Here is a 24,721-nt window from a genome sequence, read left to right on the forward strand (position 1 = left end):
GCAACAGTCTGTTTTGCAGCCCTTCCCTACCATGGCCCTGCACGGATGTGATGCTTTACCTAGTCACTACTCCAGGCATTTAGATGTTTTTTAAATGGTCCTTCCTTCAAACCTGCTTATTCCTGTCATTTGTCACTCTTCTGCTATAACTACATGTTTCTAGCATGAAGCATTACTGTAGCCAGTGTACAATGTTCCTTTCTGGTATCTCTGGGCAGGGAGGCTGGAGCAGGGAGCAGTCGGTGAGTTGCAGGAGTGACTTGTCCAAGGTCACTGACCAGCAGCTGGGAATAGACTTCAGATTTACAAGAAGGGGTTAATGGTGGATTTGGATTTGTAGCTGGATAAGACAGATGGTTGCAAGCAGCTTAATATGTACTTAAAAGATCTCTCTGCTGTGAACTGCTGGCCAAAGTAAGGGATCTTATCTTTTTCAGGCTCCAACACGTACGAGGAAGCAGCTGCGTACATCCAGTGTCAGTTTGAAGATCTGAACCGGAGAAAAGACACCAAGGAGATCTACACACACTTCACCTGTGCCACTGACACCAAGAATGTGCAGTTTGTGTTTGATGCTGTTACAGATGTTATCATTAAAAACAACCTGAAGGAATGTGGACTCTATTGAGAAGGAAGGGGCGTGGGAAGAAGGTAAAGCTGAGCTGCTCAGCCGCTCATAGTGTTTTAAGCATTGTGCACCAGCTTGGGCTGGCTTTGCCTTGCACCTCACTAATGCTTGCTGTTTTCTTTTCAGTTTTTATGGTGTGGCGTTTTGAGAACCAGACTCTTTGCTGCCTCATGGGGACAGCTGCAAGCATGAACAGGACCAGGGAAATGAAAACAGCATGCAGAATCGTTGCATTCTTTAGCACAATCTTCTGTATTAGGGACCTTTTTATTGATACGGGATGTTGAAGTTAGGTCAAGATGGAACAACTGTTAGTGTGACTAGATCATCCTGGCATCGTTTGGATGGCGTAATCTCAAATGTGTACAGCTGTTGTGAAGTTGAGGTGCTGGATTCCAGACCTTCGATATGTAGCTTTCTCTCTTTCTTTGGTTAACAAGCCACCACTAGTCTGTTTTTAAGGTTTTTTCCATCAAGAAAACTATAACTTTACTAAATTTTATTTCTTTATTTGCAAACAAATCTTGTTTTAAAAATAAAAAAAACAACAAAAAAAATCACTTAACTATGCACATGTGACCAGATCATGCAGAAAGTATTCCTCTTAGCAGGAACTCTTTGTTTTTAACACTTGGGTATGGTCAGGATTTAATATTTCTGCAACTACTTAAAGGATCCTTAGAGCTCTTATGGCGATAGCTTTGGCTTTTTCTGATGTGTAATTTGTTACCATCCTGCTACCATAAGGCTTTTGAAAGAAGCTTCTGCAGCAGGATAAGCGAGTCTTTTTAGCTTATGGTTAGGGGTGAACCTGGTTTATGCTGATAGCCAAATTGAGATTCATTCTGCGTGGTAAGCATAAAGCCAGCTATGCGGTGAATGTGTACCTGGGCTGCGTTGGTTGGAGAGCTGAAATTCTGAGCTCCAAACTGGATGGGAAACGCGTGCTGCTACAGAGCTACTAAATCAACCACTTAGATTCTTGTGCATTTTTGGTCTAAACCGGTGGGCAATTTTGTAAAGGATGCACCTTGTTCTGCATTTACCATGGCCTTTTCTGTTCAGAGACTCCTAAGCTGTATTGACAAGCATGCCTTTACTTTGTATATGTGGTGCCAAATTCCGGTTTGCCATTGTTTTTACTGTAGTAATGTTCATAATCAGTCAGTACATTCCTTTGCTGAACCATTGCATTGAGACTTTTTCCCAATTTGTCATGTGTACAGTTTCAATCTGTTATAGTTGTTGGCAGTATTAAAATGGTGAGTAAACAGTTTAGCCTTTTCTCTAGTTTATTCTTAATTTTTCCAGGAGCATTCCCCTCTTTTGTGCTTTGCTGGAGAAGGAAGGTAAGCACTTTGATGGGAAATGGGTGTAATTAACGGGACAGGGAAGTTCCTCGTGCTTCATCGTACATGACTGTCAGTGCTCTCTGTGCAGCCAGTTCTGCTGCTCCCAAAGACTTGGGTTGTGCTGGCACAGATGGAGAACGGCAGGCATCCAGTTGCTCATCAGGATTATTGGCAGATGGTTAGTTTGCTGCTTATTTATAGCACAAGTCTCACTGCCTCTTTTGAACCTGATGGGAAAATGACTACTCTGGATATTGTTACATGATGTAGATGTAACTCATTTCGAAGACACTTGTCTAGAAATACAGAATGAAATACTTTAGGGATGCTTGCGGGTGCTGTAAATGGCTACCCTGCAGTGTCTGCTGGGTGTCTGACATGCAGTGCTGCTCAGCAGCTACAAAGAGTATATTTCTGTTCTGGAAACTTTTCCTGAGCTGCCTTGAACTCTACTGACTGCCTGACAATTCCCTTCTAGCCAGCCTTGAGGCATTACTACAGCTTCACGGTAGCACATGGGATAACTCGCTTTTTAAACAAATTCATGTAAACCTCCCCAGTAATTGGATTGCAACAGCATGGTGCTCCCTGACTGATGCCAGAGCTGCAATAGAGGCTCGGCCCTGCAAGGGTCCAAGCAGGAGCTTTATCTCGCGCAGATGGGGAGGGTGCTTTGGTTGGGAAGGTTTTTCAGTTGGTGGTAGCCTGGTGGCACCTGGCACCTCTGCCTCCATCCCCACCAGGTGCCTGGGAGGATGCTGGTGGCCCCACTCAGCTGCACATGGGCCACCGGTTGGTCTTGGTGGGGGATCCATGTGTGCACTCAGTGCGGAATGAATGCAAAGAATGTAAAATATTGATCCAAGTGCTCCGGCACAGGGCTTGGGAACAGTCATCACAGAGAAATCAAAGTGGGAGAAATGATGGACATTCATGTCATGCGTATTTCTTTATTTTGTTTTTCCTACAGTTAAATGAAGCTGTATATGTGATCTCTGCAGTAAACAGTGAGAGGATACAGGACTTGGCTACAGTACCAGCGTAGATTTATTTACAAACAGTAAAGAGCAAATACAGCTCTAAATAGCAGAATGAAAATCTTTCAAGTAACCATTTCCTCTTTATCTTGCCCAATCCTCTGCTGTGGGCATGATTGCCTCCCCCAGACCCTAATGCACGTGCTCCTGCCTGCTCCTGCCTTTGCTTGCCCACCATCAGCTACAACCTGACCAGTGCTGTGGAGAGAAATTCACTCAAGTCTTAGGGCACAAAAAAAATCCCCTGCTTTCTCCTGCCAAAGGACTGAGGTTGGTTCCGAGGAGTGACTCATAGGTAACCCAGCCTCCACCTTCCCCAGAAACTCTTGGTTTGATTAATTCAGCTTTGATAAAAGGGAAAAAAAACAGCTGCAGAGGGATGGGCAGGGGAGGAGTGCCCTGTCCCTGCCTCCTGCAGAAGTGATGCTGCTGGCTCTCCCTGAGCACGCTGTACTGCTGGGCTGCAGCAGGGTGGAAGTACGATGGCTTAATATTAATTTTTCTGTCTGGCGCACCGGGGACCACGTGCTCTTTGATGTCAAACCACTCCAGATCTCATTTATAAACGCTGCCTTTCACGTGCTGCAGAGAGCAAGGTTTTCTTTCTTTTAAAAAAAAAAAAGAGGAAATGGCCACAAAAGGGAGCAGGAAGTTCAGCTTCAGCCCCTTCCTATTTTGGACTTGAAAGTAGGTGGCTCGGTTGGGCAGGTTGTAGAAAAAAGTGGGGTCCAAGTAACTTTTTTGGTTAATCCTTTTGGCTCTGCTCAGCAGAACGGCGATGTGAAATTGAAGTCCTTTCCTCTTCTAGCAGGAAGGAAGAAAGAAGAGGGGGTTAAACGCTTTCAAACAATGCAGTTGAGGTTGTAATGGTGCAACGTGCAGGAAGGGTGGGTTTAGAGAAGCAACTTTTCATTGCACCATGCTCATTGATGGAAAAAATTCAGCGGGTTAAATGCTCTGACCCAGGCAGCAGCAAAAAGCCTGGAGCACTACACCTAGTATTCCCTTGCTGATCAACCCCGGCAGCTTTTGCTGCTGCCTGCAACCTCGGGAGAAGGCAGGGCCTCCCTGCCTGCTGCCTTGGCACAGTATTTATATTTTCCTTGATGCTTGATGTTCTCAGTCGAAGGCTGCTGAGTGCTCTGCTTAGAAAGCAGCTTTGTTCACAGCACAATGCAGAGCTGGCGGCCAAGGCTGCACCCGCCGTCCTGCCGCAGCCTGCCTCTGCCTGCGGGGAAGCTGCCTGCCTGCCTGCTTTATTTTTTTTTTTTGTGCTTCTCTATTAATGTTCAGGGACGAGGGAAGCGCCGGAGGTTCCCTGAAAAACAAAGCGGCGAAGCTGGTGGCTGGGAGCTGCTGGGAAAGTGGGGAGAGGGGAAGAAATTCCCACTGCTGCTCAGGCTAACGGGCAAAAAACCCTAATTAAATTAGGTTATAAACCCTAATTAAACCTTTATGGTGATGAGCTAAAAAGCCAGATGAAGCAGAGTGTGGCATGGGATTCCCGTGCCTTCTCCCTGCTCCACTTGGGTATTGCTCAGGTTGTTCCCACCATCCAAGGCTGTATAACAGCCTCCCTGACTGGGCTGCAAACCTGACTGTAGTGTGGCAACAGGAGGCCCTGAGATTAAATGGTTTGATCTTGCTCAGGTGCATAATTTGGGCTATAATCTGCTGTTTTCATCTCTGTCCGCGTGCAAGGGTGTGAAACAGTCTGACAAAATGAGTTCAAAATAACTGGGCTGAGCCCATGCTGTTTTGGGAGGCTGCTGGGGAAGGAAACTGAACCCCAGCGGAACTTTGCACAGGGGTGCTGGTGGGACCCCCAACCCCCCCCCCAGCCTCGCTAGTCCCAGCGCATCCTCCCCTCCCCTGCAGGCAGGGATTTCCAGGCTGTGTTTGATGGCAAAGCCTGGGGGGAGCCACGTCCCATCACCCTGCAGAGCAGGATGGAGCGGGCTCTGCTGCATCCTCATGCCCCTCCCCTTCCCCAGCCCTTTTTTTTGTGGTTAAATAACCGTTTCTTGGGTACCTGCCACCCAGATGCTCAGAAGAGGCCGCAGTCCTTGAGGTTCTCTTTGATGATGACATCCGTGACGGCGTCAAAGACAAATTTGACGTTCTGCGTGTCTGTGGCACAGGTCATGTGGCTGTAGATCTCCTTCACGTCCTTTCGCATGTTGAGATCAAGGAACTGGGTCTTGATGTAATTTCCCGCATCTTCAAACGTGTTGGGACCTGCAGAGGGAGGAGATGATGCTGCTGTTGAGTTGTTCCCCATGGGAGATGATCATCAGAGCTGGGCAAGGACCAGGGGCTGCTTAAGGCTTGTTTTTAAGAGCTAGATCTGAAATCTCCCTCTGGAGGAGGAAGAGGAGGAGAAGGAGGGCTGGGTGGCAACTGCACCTAGCAAGGCAATTTAAAAAAAAGACATTTTATCCCATTTCAATCCTTCCAAACACCTTCCCAAGGCCACATCTGTCTTCTCCTCTTCTCCTACCTCCAGGGACTTGACTTGATCCCAGCATAACCCAAACTCAAGGTGCTGCGTCTGTGTTGGGACCATGTGGCTCCCTGCCGGAGACTGTGGTTTGGGGGGTTTTGAGGAGGGAGAGCAAACCGACTCACCATCGTAATCTGGGAAGCAAATGCTGAGATGGACTTTCTTGATCTTTTCCTCAAAAAGGTCCTTCTTGTTGAGGAAGAGGATGATGGACGTGGCGGCAAAGAACTTGTGGTTGCATATACTGTTGAATAGGTGCAGGGATTCGTGCATGCGGTTCTGCAAGCAAACAGGCTTGTTGGCATGAAGTGCTGGGTGTTTAAATAATTTACAAACCCCTTTTGCCCATTGCAGCCCCCTCAAACCTCCTGTTCCCACGATGAGAGCTTTTCCCCATGCTGCCGGGGCTGCTCCTGTTTGCCACAGCAGCAAATGGCCCTGCTGCCCGTCCCCTGCCTGCACCGAGAGATGCTCTTGCCCATCCGAAAAGGCCCCATGCCGCAGTGCGAGCGACCCGGATAAATCCAGTCGGTGCTCAGGACAGGGAGCGGTGTGAAGCAGCTCCAGGCAGTCCGATGCTCCGATCCCTCTTGGCATCTTCTGGGATGTTCAGAAATGAAGGCTTATGGTGGGAGAATTATCCGGGGAAACGTCACAGCCCTGCGGCACGGCTGCTGGAAGGTGCTCAGTGAGGGCATCAAGCTGCCATCCTCATCGTCCAGGCCATGCTGTGGGATGCTCTTGCTGGACTGTGGCCCCGGGTGTTGCCCGCAGCTTCGGAAAAGAGTGGGGAAAAGGAAAATCTCTGGTTTTCACACCAGATGTGCAGTTTCTAGTTTGCTGTAGGGGCATCCTCGGGAGGAAGAGGCTTCATCCAGCTGGAGCTAAGTCCGACCAGGGGCTTTTGCTGCTCTGCTGACGGAAGGTGGATCTCCTCCACCTTCGTATGGCAGCAGGCAGGTTCTTTAGGGGTGACAGGGATGTTTTTCCCTTGTCCAGCTTCCCATCGCAGCATCTTTTCTGTACAGCTTCAGCAAGCAGGGCACCTGCAGGGCTGACTTTGGCCAAAATCCTGCCCCATACCGCGTGGGGGAAACATTACAGCCTCTCCTGAGGGCTTCGATGGGAAAGATGCTCTCTTCTTCTCCCGTGTGCCTTACACTGCTTCATGGCTGAGGAAGGGCTGTGTGCTCCTGCCTGCCCTTGACAAGCCCCAGGGGTGGCGGAAACTGACCCTGGCCCAGCTCCTGGCAATGGTGTTTGGACCCCAGAGCACCAGGGAGCGTCCGTGGGACCAGCTGCTGTAGGAGATGCCAGCAAGGATGCTTTGCCCCAGTCCTCTAGGCAGGGGAGAAGGCAGCCTGCTTCTGCTCTGCTCATCTTCACCCTTTATTTCTTCTGCAAAATGACCCATCTTGGGGCTGTCATGTTCCTCCTCTCTGGACCTCTGCCCTCGAAGGTGCTTTCACCTAGTGCTGGAGCCGGGCATGCGGAGAGCTTTGCTTGATGACCGTGCCGTCCTTCCCCCCGCTGCCGCTTGCCGGGAGGGTGAAAGCTGCCGCTTACTGCTGCTTTTCTGCCCACCTTGAAGGGCACAGCAAGGCAAGAGGTACCTTTGGGCCAAATTTTCCTTCATCGAGACCAGTTCGTGTCTCTTCCTCCCATCCTGTGCTGGGGCCGGCTCCTTTGGGTTTGCTTGGGTGGATTTGCTGCAGCTGGAGATGTTCCCCGGTGGGACGGTGGCTCTCGGGAAGGAGTCGGTGTCAGGAGCCGCGTTGCCCTCAGCTGCTCGGAAGGACCGGGGGTTTCCACGTGGGCAGCGGGGAGGGCAGACCCACGGCCCCGTGACCTGCGTTTTGGCTTGGTTGGGCTGCTTGTGCCCCAGAGTGAGTGCTGACACGTTTGCGACTGGGTGGGAGCCAGCTCCATCCTGCATCTCCCACCCCTTTCCCGGATCACCCAGAGCATCACATGGCACAGAGTGTTGGCCCCCCTCCCTCTGTAACCCCCTCGAAGCACCCAGCTCCTCTCCCCCTCAGCTGCCGAGCTATGGCTGGGCACCTCTGGGACCCCGACCCACCACTTCGTCGTCCTCCACCAGCACCATGTCGTAGGCGCTCAGCGCCCCGCAGAAGATGATGCAGGTCACCCCCTCGAAGCAGTGGATCCACTTCTTGCGCTCCGATCTCTGCCCTCCCACGTCGAACATCCTAGGGAGGGGACAAGGACGGGCGGGGGGGGGTGACACATCTGGTCCTGCCACCCCCCTGCATGATGGTCCCAGCACCCTGTCCTCAGTGGTGTCAGGGATGCAGTGACCGGCCATCCCTGGTCCAGGCAGGGTTGGTGGGACCTGGAGCATCAGGTTCACCCCAAACCCCCTCCCTACCATTGGGGCTGGGGGGGATCACAGAGGGGGGCCACCCACCCACCTGAAATTCAGATCTTTGACAGAGAACTTGGTCTCGATGATGCCCGTGGTCTTCACTCGGGATCGCAGCACATCCTGCTCGTTGGGGAGGTAGCCGGGGGCCGTGATCCTGTCCAGCTGGTTCAGGTAACTGTGGGGGGGGGGGAAGGAGGGGATGTGACCTCCTGCCAAGGGGCTGCCCATGTCCCAGCCACCCCCCCCCATGGATTTTTGGGTAGGGTTGGGGGGCTGAGCTCTGCCAAACGCTGGGACTCCAAGGCAGCACCGTCCCTGGGGTAGAGCTGGGGGGCTGCAGGGACATTGTGGGGGGCATGGCAGGGGGCTGCAGCCCACTGGCACCAGTGGCATGGAGGACAGCGGCCCCAGGGTATTCCCAGGATCAGGGAATTGGGTTTGATCAGGGAATTGGGAATTGATTTTGCCAGGCTGGGTTGGAAATGGCAATGAGCAGCCGGGAGGGTCCCCAGGCACATCCCTGTGTCCCCCCCCCCAGCTGGTGACCCCACTCACTATGCAGCCGAGTCATTGAGCTGGTACTCGGCAGCTCGTTCGAAGCAAGCCTGCACCCCCCCGTCCTTCCACAGCTTCTGGATGCAGTTGACCAGCTCGGGGGGCATGGTGCCCTCCTCGATGGAGTCGGCCAGGTTGAAGAGCTGTCGGCCCTCGTCCTGCAAGAGGGACCCTTCGCCACCATCCCACCCGTGGCCCCTGTCCCCCAAAAAGCCCCCGGGGCTGGGCCAGGCTGGGGGGAGCAGCACAGAGCTGCTACAGACGCTGGCTCCGGGGGCTGCCTGGCCCCACATCCCCTCAGCCGGCGTGGTGGGTTTGGGGGGGACGGGGACGACCGCCCCGACTGACCGCGCAGGACGACTCGGCGTAGTCGATGCCCAGCGTGGACATGGCGCGGATGATGGCCAGGATGGACTGCAGGATGTTGCCGTAGATGATGGCCTTGAACTCCATACACTCCTCAGGCGTGTAGCCATCCTGGTGGATGATCCTGGCGGGGGGGGGGCACAGCGGCCTCAGCCCCAAGCTCTGGAGGGTGCCCCCTCCTCCCTCCCAGCATCACCCCACCCTGGGAATCAGCAGGGTGCTGCCACCAGCATGACATGGAGGGGTCCTGCCACCCCCCTGCCCCAGCTGGGGCTGTCCAAGGGTTGGGCTCATCCTGGTGACCCCCCCAATCTGGGTGCCTCGGGCCATACTCACTTCATCTGCTTCACGATGGTGCTCTTGCCCGACTCTCCAGCCCCTGGAAAAGGGTGGGAGGACATCTTAGTGCTGGCCAGGGTGGGACAGACCGCAGGCCTGATGCCATAGTGATGGGCACTGCATCTCTCCTGGCTGGACACCCAGCCTGGCATCCTCCCACCGGTGCCATCGTCCCCGTGCCACCTCCCGTCACCCCTTGCACCCAGAGCCAGACCACACTTCGGGGACCCTCAGTGGTGGTGGAGACCCGTTGGGCTGCCGGTCCCGAGGGTCTCCCACCTCCCGCCCACTGCGGGCACCGCCGGCGACGGCTTCGGTGCTGTAAGCGGCTTAGGGCAGCACAGGAAGCTGCTTAGAATTAGGGTGCTAATCGCCTTGACCCCGGCCCCCCCACCTGGATAAGCCCGTGCCGCTGGTCCCTGCCCCGCGGGGCCCTGATGCCTCCCTGTGGGGTCACCCCACTGCCCGAGCGGGATGCGGAGAGTCCCCCGAGGGACTGTCCCCTCCCACCCTGCACCCAGCAGCAGGGTTTGGGGGTGCTGGTGGCAGAAGCTCCCCAGGGTCTTGCTGACCCCCCTGGGATGTGCTGCAGCCTGGCCCAGGTGGGACCCAGTATCCTGGTCCCTTCCCTGTCCCCGCGCTGTCCCCTTCGTCCCTGCCACCCATCTAGATGCCACCTCCGGCTCTTCCCAGGCACAACCCTGGGGGACATCCAGCTGGTGGGACAACCTCTGCTCCCTAATGGCAACTCATCAGGCTAACGAGGGTTAACGAGCTGCAAGGAAGGGGCTCTCCTTGGGACGAAGAAAGGCAGAGCACTAGTTGATGGGACTGGGGTTGTCCCTGGTTGCTTTTGCCCTGGTTGCTTTTGCCCCCTGCCCGTCCCCGGCAGCCACATCCCCCCGGCATCAACAGGGTCCCCCATGCCAGATGGGGACAGGGGGACTTCCCCCACCTCCTCCTGGGGACATCCCCTCCACCCTTACCAAGCAAGAGCAACTTGACTGTCTTGGCCTCCTTATCCGCATCCTCCTGGAGCTTCTTCTCCAGCTCCTTGGACCTCTTGGCCATCTCCTTGTCCTCCGCGCTGGCCCCGCTCCCCATGGCCTCGTCTTCCTCGTCTAATGCCTCAAGCTCCTCTAGGTCCCCAGGCTCTTCCAGCTCTCCGCGGGGAACGGCGCGCGCACCCCGGGGGGCGGGCGGTGGGCGATGAGGGGAGAAAGAGGAGCCCCGAAAGGCCAAGCCGGGTACCCGCTGCCCCGATGTCAGGGTGCCCTGCAGCAGGCAGAGCTCGGTGGGTCCTCGCGGGCTGGCTGCCCCCCGCTCTCTCCCTTAATTCCCCATGGATAACCTGTTTTTTTTGGACCGTGGGATTTGGGGACTTTTTATCTCGCCATGTGACCTAGGAAATCCAATTAGCCCAAGATGGCAAAGATTAGGGCTCAGGAAAAAAAAAAAAGACAGAGCATCTCAGGGAGGTGGGCACAGGGCTTTATGTAAGGGGGCAGGTGGCGTGACACCCCCTGCCCGTGGGGGACAGGGACACCCCGTGTCCCCCAGTATGGCTCAGGGGGTACATGGGTTTGGGGCACACCCATGTCTGTGGGCTGTGTGCCCCCAAAGGTGCTGGGTTGGGCATTGGGGATGGGGTCAGCCCACTGCTTGTGTCACCCCCCCCCCCAACCCAGGAGCCGTGGGGTCCCCAGGTGCGGTGGGGGGTGGTGGCAGAGGGACAACGGCGCCAGGGGATTCCTCCTGTGGGGGAAAGGGAGCTAATTACCCTGGGTGGGTAATAAGCCCCCCCTAATTCTGCCTTGCTGGGTGCCACCCCTCACCCTCCTGCTGCCTAAGCTCTTTAATGGGATCGTGCGCTCAGCCTTCCTCCTCCCCCCTCTGGGCTCAGCACCCCCCTCCCCAGCCCAGCACCCATCCCCCAGGCCAGCGGGACCACAGGGTCCCTCCACACCCCGGGGGGCAGGTGGGTGCCCCCACCCTGTGCTGCCGGGGCTGATTTTGGGTGCAGGGGTGGCAGCACAGGGGGGACCCATTGGCAGCACCGGGTTGGGGTGTCAAGTTCCGCCGAAGGTGCTGGGGGTCCCCGGTATTTGGGTTTAAGGTCCTCTAAATCCCTGCACCCCACAAGGTCACTGGGGTCTTTATGTCCCTTTGCTGGTGTCCCCCCCACGAGCTCTCCCCTGCCATCCCTGCCAGCCGCAGTGGCATGGGGACAGTCTGTCCCCGCAGACACAAAGCCCCTACTGAGCCTCTAATGAACTTGGCACTAATGAAGGGGGTCCAATTAAAATACCAAACCCCCCCACCCGGTGTCACGGGGCAGGGGGACGGACAGTGCTGGGGAGGGGACATGCCTTTCGCCCACAGCCCAGAGCTCCGTGTGGGGTTCCCCACTGTCCCCCCTTTCCCTGATGGCTGTTGTGCCCCCCCAGCCTGGCACAGAGGTGGCCCTGATGGGTGGCGTCACCTCGCTGTCCCCTTTCCCCCTCTGTGGGACAGTGGGATGGGGTGGGGGACACCAGCAGCGGGGGGGACACAGGCCCTGGTGGGTGGCATTCCCTCCGCTCCGGCAGCAGCTAAAAATACCCCCCTGCTCCGGTGCCGGATTAGGGCACTCGTCCGGGCGCTCGGCGGGGACACAGCCCGGCACCCACCCAAACGCCTCCCCGGCACCCACCCGATCCCGTCCCCGGCACTCGAGGCAGCGGCACCAGGAGCCGCCGGCACAGGTAGGGACACGCGGGGATTGGGGGGGGACACATACAAGGATGTGACACCCCCTGGCACCCTCACAGCTGGGTCCTGCTTCTGGGGTGGGGTGGGGGTCCCTGTATGATGGTGCCCCCGGTTTGGCTGGGGGGGTAAGAAGGGGGGGCTGGGGGGTCAGGCCCTGTGCTCTTACCCCATGGGGACATCCCCTGTGGGTGCTGAGGGCACCCGCCCCCCCTTGCAGTGTCGGGGGGGGGGCTGATGACAGAGTGTGAGTCCTTCTTTCGGGGTGCAGTCCCCTATCTGAGGGGGGGTGCTCATCTTGGAGGAGGTGATGCCCCATTTTGGGGGTACTCTGTCTTTTTTGGGGGGGGTACAATGTCTAACGAGGGGGGTGACAGTCCGTGTTGGGGGGGTGCAGCACCCACCCTGGGGAGGGGGATGCCCGGCCCGGGGGTGAGGATGCCTGTCGGGGGGTGCAGTGCCCAGCCGGGGGGTAGGGAGCTGCCGCTGGGGGGGTGCGGTACCCCGACTCTGATGGGGATGATGCCTGTATCTGGGGGGGGTGTGGAATGACAGCACGTCTTGGGGGGGGGGGGCAATGCCTGTCTTGGGGGGGGCACGATGCCCATCTCGGGGGCAGGGGGGTGGTACCGTGTTGTTGGAAGGGCCGCTGCCGTTTTGGGGGGGTCCAATACCATCTCTCAGGGGGAACCATACCCCCTCTTGGGGCGGGGGGGGGGGTCCGGTACCTGCCTGGGGGGGCCACGGCTGTCCCTCGGGGGGTGCTCAGCACCACATCCCCAGGGCGCACAGCACCCATCTCGGGTCCAAACCCCCCCCCTCCTCCCGCCCAGCGCTGACAACCTTCCTCCTCCTCCTCCTCCTCCTCCTCGCCCACATCCTCCTCCCGCCCCATCCTCTTCCTCGGCCCGGCTTCCGGCCTGCCTCCGCCGGGGACTTTGGTCCAGCCCCGGGTTTCCTGCATCAATCATCAACCCGGGGAGGGCGGGAGGGAGCGGCAGCCATCGCCCGGCCCTGCCGCCCCGCTGCCGTAAGAGTCCCCGACCGGGGCACCCCCCCCCCCCCCCCCAACCCCGCCACCAACCGTCGCCAACCCCGTCGCCACCTCCCATCGCCAACCGCGCCATCATCATCATCATCATCATCATCATCATCATCGCCAACTCAACCCCACCATCGCCAAACCCCGTCACCGCCGCCCCAGGAGCCGCCATGTCCTCGGCCCTGCCGGCCAAGTACCCCTTCAAGAAGCGGGGCAGCCTGCAGGCCCCCAGCCCCGCAGGTGAGCCCCCCCCCCCCATGGCTGGGGCTGACACCCCCACCTCGTGTCCCCCCCCCCCCTTCACCCCGGCACTGTCCCGGTAGCCCACGGCGTGACCCAGGCTGCTGGTCGTGCCAAGCCCGGGGAGCGATGCTGCTGCTGGGGGGGGTGGGCTGGCATGGGTGCTATGGGGGGGGGGTATCTATATTTGGGGGGGGGGGGAGGGTGCTGGCTTGCTGCTTGGGGGTGCTTTGGGGGTGGCGTGCCCATCACCGTGGCGTCTGGGCTGCTCAGCGGGTCCTCCCGCCGCCGGGGACTGAGGGGTGCCAGTGGGGTTGGGGTGTCCTGTGTGTCGTGGGTCCCCCCCGCTACCCCGAGCAGCGCGGGGCGGGGGGGGCCTCTGCGGCGGAGCAGTGGCGCAGCGGGTGGTGTGTGCCGGGGAGGAGGAGGAGGAGGAGGAAGGTGGGGAGGGGGAAGTGGCGGGGCTGGGGGGGGTGCGGGGTGGTGGGACCCCCGCAGGGGGTCGGGGTGCTGGTGTTGCGGGGGGGGGGGGGGGTCAGCGTCATGTGTCGTTCCGTGGGTGGTCTCGGCTGGCTCCGCGGGTGGGGGTCGTGTGGCACTGGGTGCTCGTGGGGGGGATGGCGGCAGGGGGTGGGCGAGGTGGCACCGTGCTGTTGGCACCCGGCTGGCACTGGTGGGGGGCTCAGGGTGGTAGCGGGGCTGCTCTCGGCCGTGGGGGGCAGACGGTGGCAGGCGTGTCCCGGGTGGGTGGCACAGGGTGATGGGCATGTCCCGGTGGCACAGGGCACCCTGGGTGTCACCGTGCACCAGCCGTGCCCCGGTTCACTCCGGTGCCGTCCCTGCTCTGGGTGACACGGGCACCAGCCCTGCCGGGGTGCCACCGGCTGCCACCGCTGCCCGGCGAGGGTGGGCACCCACGGCGGGTGGACACCCACAGGTACCTGCGTGGTGGGGAAACTGAGGCAGGGGAGAGGGCGGCTCCGGCTGAAATGCTCTCGCACGCGCGTGTGCACGGGGGGGTGCCGGGCAGTGAGGCACCCCCTGCCCGGTGGGTTGTGCCTCAGTTTCCCCACCTCAGACCTCAGCAATGGGCGGGGAGGGGGGGGCTGCTCCTCAGCCCCCTCCGTTCTGGTTTGGGAGATGCGGGGAGGATATGCTATGGGGGCAAATGGGGTGGGACGCTCACCGCGGGGGGGGCCAGGACACCTGGGTTCACCCCCCCCACGCTGTGCTGGGTGGGTGGGGGACTCTTACTGGTGGCCTTAGTTTAACCAGTGGGGCCTGATTTCCAGTGCCTCCCCTGCAGCTGGGTCTATGGTGGGGTTGGGCAATGAGGGTGGTGGGTGCAGGGGGTGCAGAGAAGGGTGCTGGCACCTGGGGGGGTCCCCTGATGCCAGAGGGTTGCTGGGGAGGGGGGGGCAGGTCAGGCTCTCCACCCCGGAGTGGCAGTGCTGGGGAGGGGGGCCGGGCAACCCCCCTGGCCCAGTAGCCCCAGCACAGGTAGAAGCCGGGGTTGCTGGGGGGGCGGTTGGGGCAATGGGGTTTGTTTGCGGGGGGGGGGGAGGGGAGTACGTTGCCTCCCCTCCCTCCCATTTTGGGGGTGCCCCCCCCGTGGTGGTGCCTTTCGTGCTGGATTGCGGGGGCCAGGAGGATGGACGGGGTCGGGGGGGCAGTGCTGGTGTTTGGGGGAGGCAGACAGAGGGACGGAGGGGGGGTGGATGGAGCAGCCTGGCTGAGAGAAGGGGAGGGAGGGGGGTGATGGGGGGGACCCCAGAGTCCTGCTCCCCCATGCCAGGGGGAGTCCTGCCCCCCCACCCCCAAGCCCCTCATTCGCTAACATTGCTAGCTTGTTACACCCCCCCCCCGCCCCGATGGGGCCAGCAGCTCCCCTCAGTGCACCAGGTGGGAGCAGAGGCGGGGTCCCTCCTGCACTTGAGCTGCCTCAGTTTCCCCATCACCACTTTTTCGACCAGGATCCCAGTTCTGTGGGGGGGAGGGGGGCTGTGGCAGGGATGATTAACCCCTCCCTGCCTGGGAAGGGGGTCTGGGCCACCCCCAGTTCACGCTGTACCGGTGTCTGCAGAGTTGCGGGCTGGGCCGGGGTCCCGGCCCCTGCAGTCGGCGCGTTCCCTGCCTGGGACCCCCCATTGCCTGAAGCATTTCCCTGTTGACCTGCGGACCTCCATGGACGGCAAATACAAGGAGATCGCGGAGGTGGGTCCCGTGCACTGAGTTTGCCAGGTCTCAGGGGTGTGTGTGGGGGGGGTGTCTCGCCTCCATCCTTCCCCCTCCCCTCTTCTCCCACCCGTGACCCCAAACCCTCCTCCCCCCACCTTTCCAGCTTGGTTTGGGGAGGGGGGACCCCCACGACCGTTCCCCTCCCAACCCCACGGGCTGAGACCGGGCACAGCTCATGACAGGGATGATCCGGGCAGGAGCTGTTCTGCCGCTCGCTGGCCGAGAGCGAGATGCGGACGGCGCCCTACGAGTTCCCGGAGGAGAGCCCCATCGAGCAGCTGGAGGAGCGGCGGCAGCGCCTCGAACGCCAGATCAGCCAGGACGTCAAGTAAGCCTGGGGGGTTGTGTGTCATCCCTCACCCCCCCCATGGGACGGGGTCCCCTCATGGGGACAAGCCACCACCACCCACCCCAGGTTGCCCCGGGGGGGCTGTCGGTCCTCTGTGCCAGCTCTGTGTCCTCTCTCCCGTGGGTGTTGCGCTTGGTGTCCCCTTTTTAATTTATTTTTTCCGGTTTCTGTGTGTTTTTTGTTGTTTTCGGTATTAACGGGGTGTTTTCTCTCCCCGGCCCCTCTCTCCTCCTCCCCTCGTCCTGGCTGTCCCCCCCCCAACCCCGCCGCTGCCTGCTTGTCCCCAGACTTGAGCCCGACATTTTGCTCAGAGCCAAACAGGACTTCTTGAAAATTGACAGTGCCGCGGACTTACAGTGAGTGTCCGGCTCGGTGCCACCGGCCGGGGACATGGAGGGGGGTATCGGGGACCCCCCCCATTCCCGCTCTGACCTGGCCTCCCCTCACTGCTCCCCCAAACGCAGAGCTGAAAGGTCCCAACCCGGCTGCTCTCGCTGGCACTGAAGCGGTTAACGTCCCCGGGGAGGGTTTAGGGGTGGGGAGTTGGGGTGACCTGGGGGGGTGTCCCAGCCCCGCTGGTGGCACAGGACCCTGTCCTGGCCCTGTCACCCCCTACCCTGGTCGGGGGGGTCCGATGCTGCGTGTCCTCCTCCCTCCTGTCTCCGCTTGGGAGTTGTCTCTGTCACGAGTTATTTTGTCCTCTGTCCTCCTCCTCCTCCCCAACCCCCAACTTTTCGTTGTGCTCATGTGGGGCTGGGGGATGTGTCTGGGGTGGGGGGACAATGCCACCGCCAACAGGGATGTGAGTGGCACCTAGCTGCCCAAACCTGGTGGTGACATCCCTGGGGACAACGTCACCCTCCTGCCACCCTGGGGCTGGACGCAGTCCCCGGGGCGGGTGCTGGTGCTGCTCCCGGGGGGGACACAGGGACACAGGGATGGGGACAGACCATGTCACTGTCTCACCAGCCACCGTCTGTACCCACAGGCTCTTCAAGGAGCAGAGCGAGGACCTGGTGGACCATGTCCCCAAGGAGCGGGAGGCACTGCTGGAGCGGGAGTTCCAGCGCGTCACCATCTCCGGGGAGGAGAAGTGTGGGGTAAGCCTCCCCCCACTACCCACTGGGGCCGGGCGAGGGTCTTCAGGGTGTCAACCCCACCTTGGGGTTGGTTTATTTTGGTGTCCTCCTCCCCAGGTGCCCTTCACGGACCTTCTGGATGCGGCCAAGAGCGTGGTGAAGGCGTTGTTCCTACGGGAGAAGTACATGGGGTTGTCCCTGCAGAGCTTCTGCAAAACCACCGCCCGGTACCTGCAGGAGCTCTCCGAGAAACCTCTGGAGACCCGCGGCTACGAGGAGGTGCCCGAGACCCCTGTGGCCGCCGGTGAGCACAGGGTGGTGGGGTCTTCACGCTGGGATGGGGTGCTGGGGGGGCTTTCGGGGCAGTCATCCGATGATGCACATCTCGTTGGGTGTCTCCTGGCTGCAGATGCCCCCGTGCACCCCCCGTTTGCGGAGCAGCACCCCTACGAGATGTGGGACCCCCAGACCATGCCGGCTGATCTGGGCTTTGGGCTGAAGATGGTGGACGGCGTGGTGCATGTCTACACCAAGCAGGACCTCACCGACAAGTGAGTTGTGAGGCAGGGGGGACAGTCACTCACTGGTGTGATGAGTTTGCTGCGGGGCTGCCGTGGGTGGCACGGGGCATGGAGGGAGCCCACTGGACTGTGTCCCCGCGTGTGACCCACCTCCGTCGTCACCTCCCAGGAGCACGGAGCTGGACCTGCCGTACCCCGACCTGCAGGAATTCATTGCCGACATGAATTTCCTCATGGCTTTGATCATCAACGGGCCCATGTAAGGAGAAGGGTCCCACCATGGGGTTGTCTTGGGGGGGACAGAACCTCGGGGACAGCACCAGAGGACATGGCGGTGGCTATGACACATGGTACTGGTGCAGCTCCCATGTCTGTGCGTCCATCCTTGCTCATGGTCACCGTGCACAGGGAGGGGGGTCCAAGAGTCCAGAGCCACGTCCCCTCATCCTGGTGGGCACCAGCCTTTTGGGGGTGGATGTTCTCCCTCCTCTCCCCCAAACTGACACCCCCTCCCCACCTTGGGCAGCAAATCCTTCTGCTACCGCCGGCTGCAGTACCTGAGCTCCAAGTTCCAGATGCACGTGCTGCTCAACGAGATGAAGGAGCTGGCGGCCCAGAAGAAGGTGCCTCACCGCGACTTCTACAATATCCGCAAGGTACCTGCTGGGTCGTGGTGGGGGTCCTGCCTTGTCCCGGGAGCACTTGGAGGCTCTGAGGGCTGAGCATCACCTCTGGCCGTGCAGGTGGACACCCACATCCACGCCTCATCCTGCATGAACCAGAAGCATCTCCTGCGTTTCATCAAGCGGGCCATGAAGAAGCACCTGGATGAAATTGTCCACGTGGAGAAGGGCAAGGAGCAGACGCTCAAGGAGGTCTTCGAGACGATGAACCTCACCGCCTACGACCTGAGCGTGGACACGCTGGATGTCCACGCGGTATGGGGGACACCCCCAAATCCTGGAGATGAGCAGGGCCCCCAGCCCATCTCTGGCCAGGGTGGGGGATCTTCTTGAGGGGCTGTACCAGGGTGGGCTGGGGTATGCTGGGGGCTCTGGACAGGGATATTGTGGTGGCTCTGGGGCAACGAGGGGTCTCAGCTCACATCTGTGTCCCCCTGCCAGGACCGCAACACCTTCCACCGCTTTGACAAGTTCAACGCCAAGTACAACCCCATCGGCGAGTCCATCCTGCGAGAAATCTTCATCAAGACGGACAACCGCGTCTCGGGGAAGTACTTTGCCCACATCATCAAGGTGAGCAGAGGCCCCAATGGGTGACCCTCCACATCTCCCTTCTTCCGATGCCCATGGTGGCAATGCCACCCACATCCCCCTTCCTGGTGGCCGAGGGGTGACACTTGCCCCTCCCTGGCAGGAGGTGATGTCCGACCTGGAGGAGAGCAAGTACCAAAACGCCGAGCTGCGGCTCTCCATCTACGGCCGCTCCCGGGACGAGTGGGACAAGCTGGCCCGCTGGGCCGTCAACCACCGCGTCCACTCCAACAACGTCCGCTGGCTCGTGCAGGTGCCCCGGCTCTTGTGAGTAACGTGGGGGCAGATACCCTCAACCGGGGCCATGTTCTGGGCGGAGAGACCAAGGACACCCCACTAATGCCTGGGGTGGGGGGGGGGTGGGACAGCTGGCTCTGAGCAGGGTCTGTCCCCCTGCAGTGATGTCTACCGGACGAAGAAGCAGTTGGCCAACTTCCAGGAGATGCTGGAGAACATCTTCCTGCCCCTCTACGAGGCCACCGTCCACCCTGCCCAACACCCGGAGCTGCACCTCTTCCTGGAGCATGTGAGCACCACGTCCTGCTCCCGGGCGGACATGGGGGACACCGGTGACATCTGCAACCCCTAGCCTGGACCCAGCTTGAGAGCTGGGACAGATCTCCTGCTGGAGGGGTGACCATCCCACCCTGGGGTTGTCACTCCTGCAGGTGGATGGTTTTGACAGTGTGGATGATGAATCCAAGCCAGAGCATCACATCTTCAACCTGGACAGCCCCTTGCCAGGCAACTGGGTGGAGGAGGACAACCCACCCTACTCCTACTACCTGTACTACATGTATGCCAACATGACAGTGCTCAACCACCTCCGACGGTAAGGACACCTTGGGGTCCCTGGAACCTCCACCCATCCTGGTGGGGGGTCTTGGGGGGGGTCAGGTGGTGATGGTCAGCCCCACGTTGCAGGAAGAGAGGCTTCCACACCTTCGTCCTGCGCCCGCACTGTGGTGAGGCTGGCCCCATCCATCACCTCGTCTCGGGCTTCATGGTCTCGGAGAACATCTCCCATGGCTTGCTGCTCCGCAAGGTGAGCGGGGACAGGGGTGCCCGTGGGGGCCGGGCGTGTGGCTGAGACCACCCCTCACCCTGCTGTCGTCCCCCCCCCCAGGCCCCCGTCCTGCAGTACCTCTACTACCTGGCGCAGATCGGCATCGCCATGTCCCCGCTGAGCAACAACAGCCTCTTCCTCAGCTACCACCGCAACCCCCTGCCCGAGTACCTCTCACGGGGGCTCATGGTCTCCCTCTCCACCGACGACCCCCTCCAGTTCCACTTCACCAAGGTAAGCGGTTGGGGGGGGGGTGTCACAGGCCACCAACCCCCCCCAAAAACGGCTACGGGGTGGCTACCAGCCAAGCCACGGTGATGGGACAGGGTTGGTGGTGGCCAAGAGCAAGGCGATGCCAATGGGCTCTGGAGGATGCTGAAGGTCCAGAGAGGGTGGGAGAAGCTGGGGACCCTATCTTCTCTGGGGGGGTGGCCCATGGGTGGGTGCTGAGGCCATATCCCTCCACCCAGGAGCCGCTGATGGAGGAGTACAGCATCGCCACCCAGGTCTGGAAGCTCAGCTCCTGCGACATGTGCGAGCTGGCCCGCAACAGCGTCCTGATGAGCGGCTTCTCCCACAAGGTAACGCACCCCCATTCCCACCGGGACCCCCGAGCACCTTGTGGTGGGTGCTGGCAGCACCCAAGGGTGCAAGGCAGCTGTGGGAGCTTCTCCTTGCTCCTCCCCAGGTGAAGAGCTACTGGCTGGGTCCCCACTACCTGAAAGAGGGTCCGGAGGGCAACGACATCCGTCGTACCAACGTCCCCGACATCCGCGTGAGCTACCGCTTCGAGACACTCTGCCAGGAGCTGACCCTCATCACGCAGGCGGTGCAGACCGAGGAGCTGGAGACCATCCAGGAGGAGGACGCTCTCACCATCACCTCCACCCTGGGCACCCACTGACTCCCCACCCCGGGCTCTTGTCCCATGGATCCCGCGGGGAGCCCTCTTGTCACCCTGCATCCCTCCAGGGCTTCGCCGCCGTCCCCCTCCTGCTACCTCCCGCCCTGGAAACGGGACGCTCCCCGCTGCTGTCCCCAGCGCCCTGCCGGTGCCGCCGTGGGGGGGTCAGGGTTTGCTGGGTTCTCTCTGTTTCTTGGGTTTTGGGGGGTCTTTTTTTCTCGTGGTTTTTTTTTTAACTGGTGTCTCCTTGCTGGGTTGGTCCCTGCCGGGCTTGGTGGCAGAGGGACGAGGCTACAGGAGGTGACATGGGTGCGGGCACCGCTGGGGGGGGTCCTGGCTTCACCTCCCAGGCTCAGGACACAGTGACAGGTTGAGGGACATCGGTGCTGGCTGTGGGGACATTGTGGGGGACCCAGCCCAGCAGCAGGGCCCAGGTCCTGATGCTTTTTAATTGCCTGCCCCTCTCTCCGTCCACTTTCTCGCCCCACAGGGACATGGGGACAAGCCGGCAGCACCGCAGGGACCCAAACCCGGGCTCTCTGCACCCCCAGGCTTCTCTCGCACCCTCGCACGGGGATGCGACATCGGTGGGGACCCGGTGGCCCAGGGGACACAGGGTGCTGGCTGGAGGGGACAGTGCCCAGTGGAGGATGCTCCATCCTCATCACTGCAGAGAGAAAGGCAAAGGGGCCGGGGTGATGCGTGTCCCCGTCCCCCACGCTCCCAGGAGCTGTTTGTGGCCCGGATCGGGCTGGACGAGGCTTCTTTCTTCCCGGTGGGGCATCATCCCGTCCCTGCGTGTCCCCCCCCGCAGTCCTGCCTCCCCCCGCGGTCTGGAGCCGGCGGCTGACGCTCCCAGGAAAACATGATGGCGACTACAAAAAAAAAAAAAAAAAAAAAAAAAAGTAAAAAAAAACCCCAACCAACCAAGCATGAAAAATAAAGTATTTAAGTAAAAATACTTAAATTTAAATGTGATGAGGGGGTAGGTATCACAGCCCCAGAGGGAAACTGGGGGGAACAAGAGGGTGGCCCCCACAGATGGCCCCATAGCGTCATTCCCTCCCACCATGGCCTGGCTTTGGGGATGGGGTCCCCAAAGTGATGGGGTGCCGGGGGCTGGATCCTGACCGTGGGGTGGCAGCCCCAGCGCTGGCCCCATGGCCGGTGGGACACCCTGGCACCCTGCCTGCGGCCGGTCACGAGGGTGGGGAGGGGAAAAGGGGAGGGTGCTGGGGGGGGCTTGGCTCCTTCGTCCCTGCCCAGTGTCCCTCCAGAGCCGGAGCTGGGTGCCACGATGGTGGTCACGCTGGGATACTGGGACATCCGTGGGGTGAGTTGGGGGGGTGGTGTGACAATGCCTTGCTGGGGAGGTGGGGGGGGGTTAGGGGTGGGGGGGGTGCCGGGGGGTCCCAGGGTAGGGGGTGGTCCTGGGGAGCGCAGGGGGGGTGTTGGTGGGTGCCAAAAGGTGGGTGCTGTGTCCCCCCAGCTGGCCCATGCCATCCGCTTGCTGCTGGAGTACACGGAGACCCCCTACCAGGAGAGGCAGTACCGCCCCGGCCCAGGTGAGGGGTGCAAGCGGGGTGTCCCCCCCCCCCATGTGTGTTCCCCCTCCTTGGGACCTTTGTCACCCCGGTTCGTGCTGTATCAGAAACCAGCCGAAGGAAAAGAAACTCCCCGTTTCCGCAGGGTGAAAGTGCAGCCTGTCCTCTTGTCCCCCCATCCTCCTCCTGCCAGGTCTGGGGGCGGCAATTCTCCCCCCCCCCGCTCGGCCTGGGACTTTGGCCCCTGCTCAATGTCCTCCTTTATCTGCCCAGGGAGGGTGCCTGGGGTGGGGGGGGTACATGGGTGCTCCTGGGGCAGAGTGCGCACCCCCCCCACCCATGAATTTGCTGTGGGTGTGATGAGTGGGGATGGGGGGTCTGGGGGAGCCCCCCCCCCATCCCTCTGTCCCCCTCCCAGCCCCCGACTTTGACCCGAGCGACTGGACCAACGAGAAGGAGAAACTGGGCCTCGACTTCCCCAACGTAGGTGACGGATGGGGAATGGGGATGGGGTGGGGAAGGGGCTGGGGGGGGCACCGGGGCTGACCCCCCCATGCCCCCCCCCCCCCAGCTACCCTATCTCATCGACGGCCCCACCAAGCTGACGCAGAGCAATGCCATCCTGCGCTACATCGCCCGCAAGCACAACATGGGTGAGCGATGGGGGGGGTGTCACAGCACCAAGGGGGGGGTCCCCGGAGGGGGGGGGCTGACATCTCCCCATCCCGCAGGCGGCGAGACGGAGGAGGAGATGCTGCGCGTGGACATGCTGGAGAACCAGCTCACGGATTTGCGTATGAGCTTTGCCCAGCTGTGCTACAACCCCGACTTTGTGAGTACCCCGGGGGGGTGGGGGGGGCATAGGGGGACAGACACCCCCCCCCCAAACCCCGGGAGTCTTGTCCCCCGCCACACTGGGGACATGGGGAATCAAGCCACGGCCAGCACGAGGCGTGCATTGGGGTGCACCCCTTGCCTGGCTGCAGTCAGGGGGTGATGCCCCTGGGTGCTGGGGGGCGGGCAGCCCCCACCCCAGCTCTGTCCCCCCCCACCCGTGTAGGAGAAGCTGAAGCCGGCGTACCTGGAGAAGCTGCCGGGGAAGCTGCGGGATCTGTCACGGTTCCTGGGCTCCCGGCCGTGGTTTGCAGGGGAGAAGGTAGGTGGGGGCTGCTGGGGAGTTTTGGGGGGGGTCCCTGTGGGGGCTGACTCCCTGTCACTCCCCTCTCCCCCCGCTCCCTCCGCCACAGCTCACCTTTGTGGACTTCTTGGCATACGACGTGCTGGACCAGCAACGCATGTTTGTCCCCGAGTGCCCGGAGCTGCAGGGCAACCTGGGCCGGTTCCTGCAGCGCTTCGAGGTGAGCAGGGCTGCGCGGGGACACCCCGGTGTCACTGGCCCTGTCCCCGACACCCTGGTGTCCCTGGCACCATCCCCAACATCCCAGTGTCCCTGTCCCCATCCCTGACACCCCAGTGTCCCCATTCCCACCCTCATCCTTGAATCCCCAGTGTCCCTATCCTTGTCCCCAACACCCTGGTGCCCCCATCCCAGACACCCTGGTGTCCCCATCTCCATCACCATCCCCGACCCCCCGGTGTCCCTGTCCCCATCCCCGACCCCCCGGTGTCCCCATCCCTGTCCCAGTCCCGTCACCGTCACCTCGCCGCAGGCGCTGGAGAAGATCTCTGCCTACATGCGGTCGGGGCGCTTCATGAAGACCCCCATTTTCTGGCGCACTGCTCAATGGTGCAACACCAAGGAGTGAGAGGGGTCCCCCCCCACGCCCCCCCACTTCACCCCCAGCCCCCTCCCCTGCAGAATAAATCGGGGGGGCTGCCCCCTTGTCTGGTTGCCATGTGGGGTGCATTGAGCTGCTGTGGGACCGTGGGGGTGCTGGGAAGGGTGGGGGCTGTGGGGACCCTGCATTTTGGGGGGGTGACTCCTGGGGGGGTAACAGGGGTGAGGGCTATTGGACCCTCCTGCACTCCGAGGTGGGGGGAAGCTATTCCCCCATGCCCCCCCCCGCTAAGGGGGATGGTCTGTGGACACTGCGGGGCCCAAGAGGGGCCCATGCCCCCCCCGGATAGTGAGACCCCCATGCAGCTTTGGGGGTTGAAAGGGGGGACCCGCATGCAGCTTCGGGGGGGCACAAAGGGACACACGCCCCCCAGGATAATGGGGTCCCTATGCAGACTGGGGGACCCCTGCTCCCCAAAGCCAGGGGTACCCCCATGCAGTCTGGGGGGGCTGCAAGGGAGGATTCACGCCCCCCCAAGATAAAGGGGACCACATACAGCTTGGGGGGTGCAAAGGAGGCCTCATGCCCCCCCCCATGCAGACAGGGGGGTCGAGGGGGGGCCATACCCTTCCCAGGACTAGGGGACCCCAATGCAGGTTGAGGGGTCCCCCCCAGGATAAGGGGGACTGCTTATGCAGCCTGGGTGATGTAAGGGGGGTAATCATGCCCCCCCCTGGGTAAGGGGGGCCCCCCAAGCAGCAGGGGGGGTGCAGAGCCCCCAGAGTAAGAGGGCCTTCCATGCACACTGTGG

General features: G+C 60.8%; 4 protein-coding genes across 5 annotated transcripts in view; 3 read left to right on the forward strand and 1 right to left on the reverse strand.

The window, feature by feature from the left end:
* GNAI3 (G protein subunit alpha i3) overlaps positions 1-1,906 on the forward strand; it is a 33,557-nt gene extending 31,651 nt beyond the window's left edge. The window contains exons 8-9 of the mRNA XM_052815836.1: positions 438-651; positions 755-1,906. Coding sequence (XP_052671796.1) covers positions 438-628 — 191 coding nt within the window. The 3' untranslated portion in view covers positions 629-651; positions 755-1,906. The remainder of the gene's footprint in view (positions 1-437; positions 652-754) is intronic.
* Positions 1,907-2,912: 1,006 nt separating this feature from the next.
* On the reverse strand, positions 2,913-10,530 carry GNAT2 (G protein subunit alpha transducin 2). The gene is made up of 9 exons (XM_052815838.1): positions 10,153-10,530; positions 9,164-9,206; positions 8,810-8,951; positions 8,462-8,619; positions 7,953-8,081; positions 7,601-7,730; positions 5,646-5,799; positions 5,050-5,255; positions 2,913-3,821 (listed from the first exon to the last, which is right to left on the reverse strand). The coding sequence occupies exons 1-8, from the start codon at positions 10,268-10,270 to the stop codon at positions 5,065-5,067; spliced, it is 1,065 nt and encodes a 354-aa protein (XP_052671798.1). The 5' UTR covers positions 10,271-10,530; the 3' UTR covers positions 2,913-3,821; positions 5,050-5,064.
* Positions 10,531-11,718: 1,188 nt separating this feature from the next.
* AMPD2 (adenosine monophosphate deaminase 2) lies at positions 11,719-21,650 on the forward strand. 2 transcript variants are annotated; one of them, XM_052815833.1, is made up of 18 exons: positions 11,720-11,910; positions 15,280-15,410; positions 15,632-15,762; positions 16,071-16,139; positions 16,772-16,883; positions 16,980-17,166; positions 17,272-17,413; positions 17,553-17,642; positions 17,910-18,039; positions 18,127-18,321; positions 18,508-18,639; positions 18,761-18,924; positions 19,057-19,183; positions 19,326-19,489; positions 19,582-19,702; positions 19,784-19,957; positions 20,194-20,304; positions 20,412-21,650. In XM_052815833.1, the coding sequence occupies exons 2-18, from the start codon at positions 15,381-15,383 to the stop codon at positions 20,625-20,627; spliced, it is 2,295 nt and encodes a 764-aa protein (XP_052671793.1). In that variant the 5' UTR covers positions 11,720-11,910; positions 15,280-15,380; the 3' UTR covers positions 20,628-21,650. The 2 variants fall into 2 exon arrangements, with proteins under 2 accessions (XP_052671794.1, XP_052671793.1); XM_052815834.1 differs by lacking the exon at positions 16,071-16,139 and having other exon boundaries at positions 11,719-11,910.
* A 189-nt stretch (positions 21,651-21,839) lies between these two features.
* LOC128154774 (glutathione S-transferase 2) lies at positions 21,840-24,027 on the forward strand. Its single transcript, XM_052815840.1, has 8 exons — positions 21,840-21,960; positions 22,117-22,192; positions 22,590-22,654; positions 22,743-22,824; positions 22,903-23,003; positions 23,232-23,327; positions 23,419-23,529; positions 23,842-24,027. The coding sequence occupies exons 1-8, from the start codon at positions 21,925-21,927 to the stop codon at positions 23,935-23,937; spliced, it is 663 nt and encodes a 220-aa protein (XP_052671800.1). The 5' UTR covers positions 21,840-21,924; the 3' UTR covers positions 23,938-24,027.
* Positions 24,028-24,721: the final 694 nt, after the last annotated feature.

This window comes from Harpia harpyja, chromosome 19 (assembly GCF_026419915.1).
Source record: "Harpia harpyja isolate bHarHar1 chromosome 19, bHarHar1 primary haplotype, whole genome shotgun sequence".
Classification (NCBI taxonomy): domain Eukaryota; kingdom Metazoa; phylum Chordata; class Aves; order Accipitriformes; family Accipitridae; genus Harpia; species Harpia harpyja.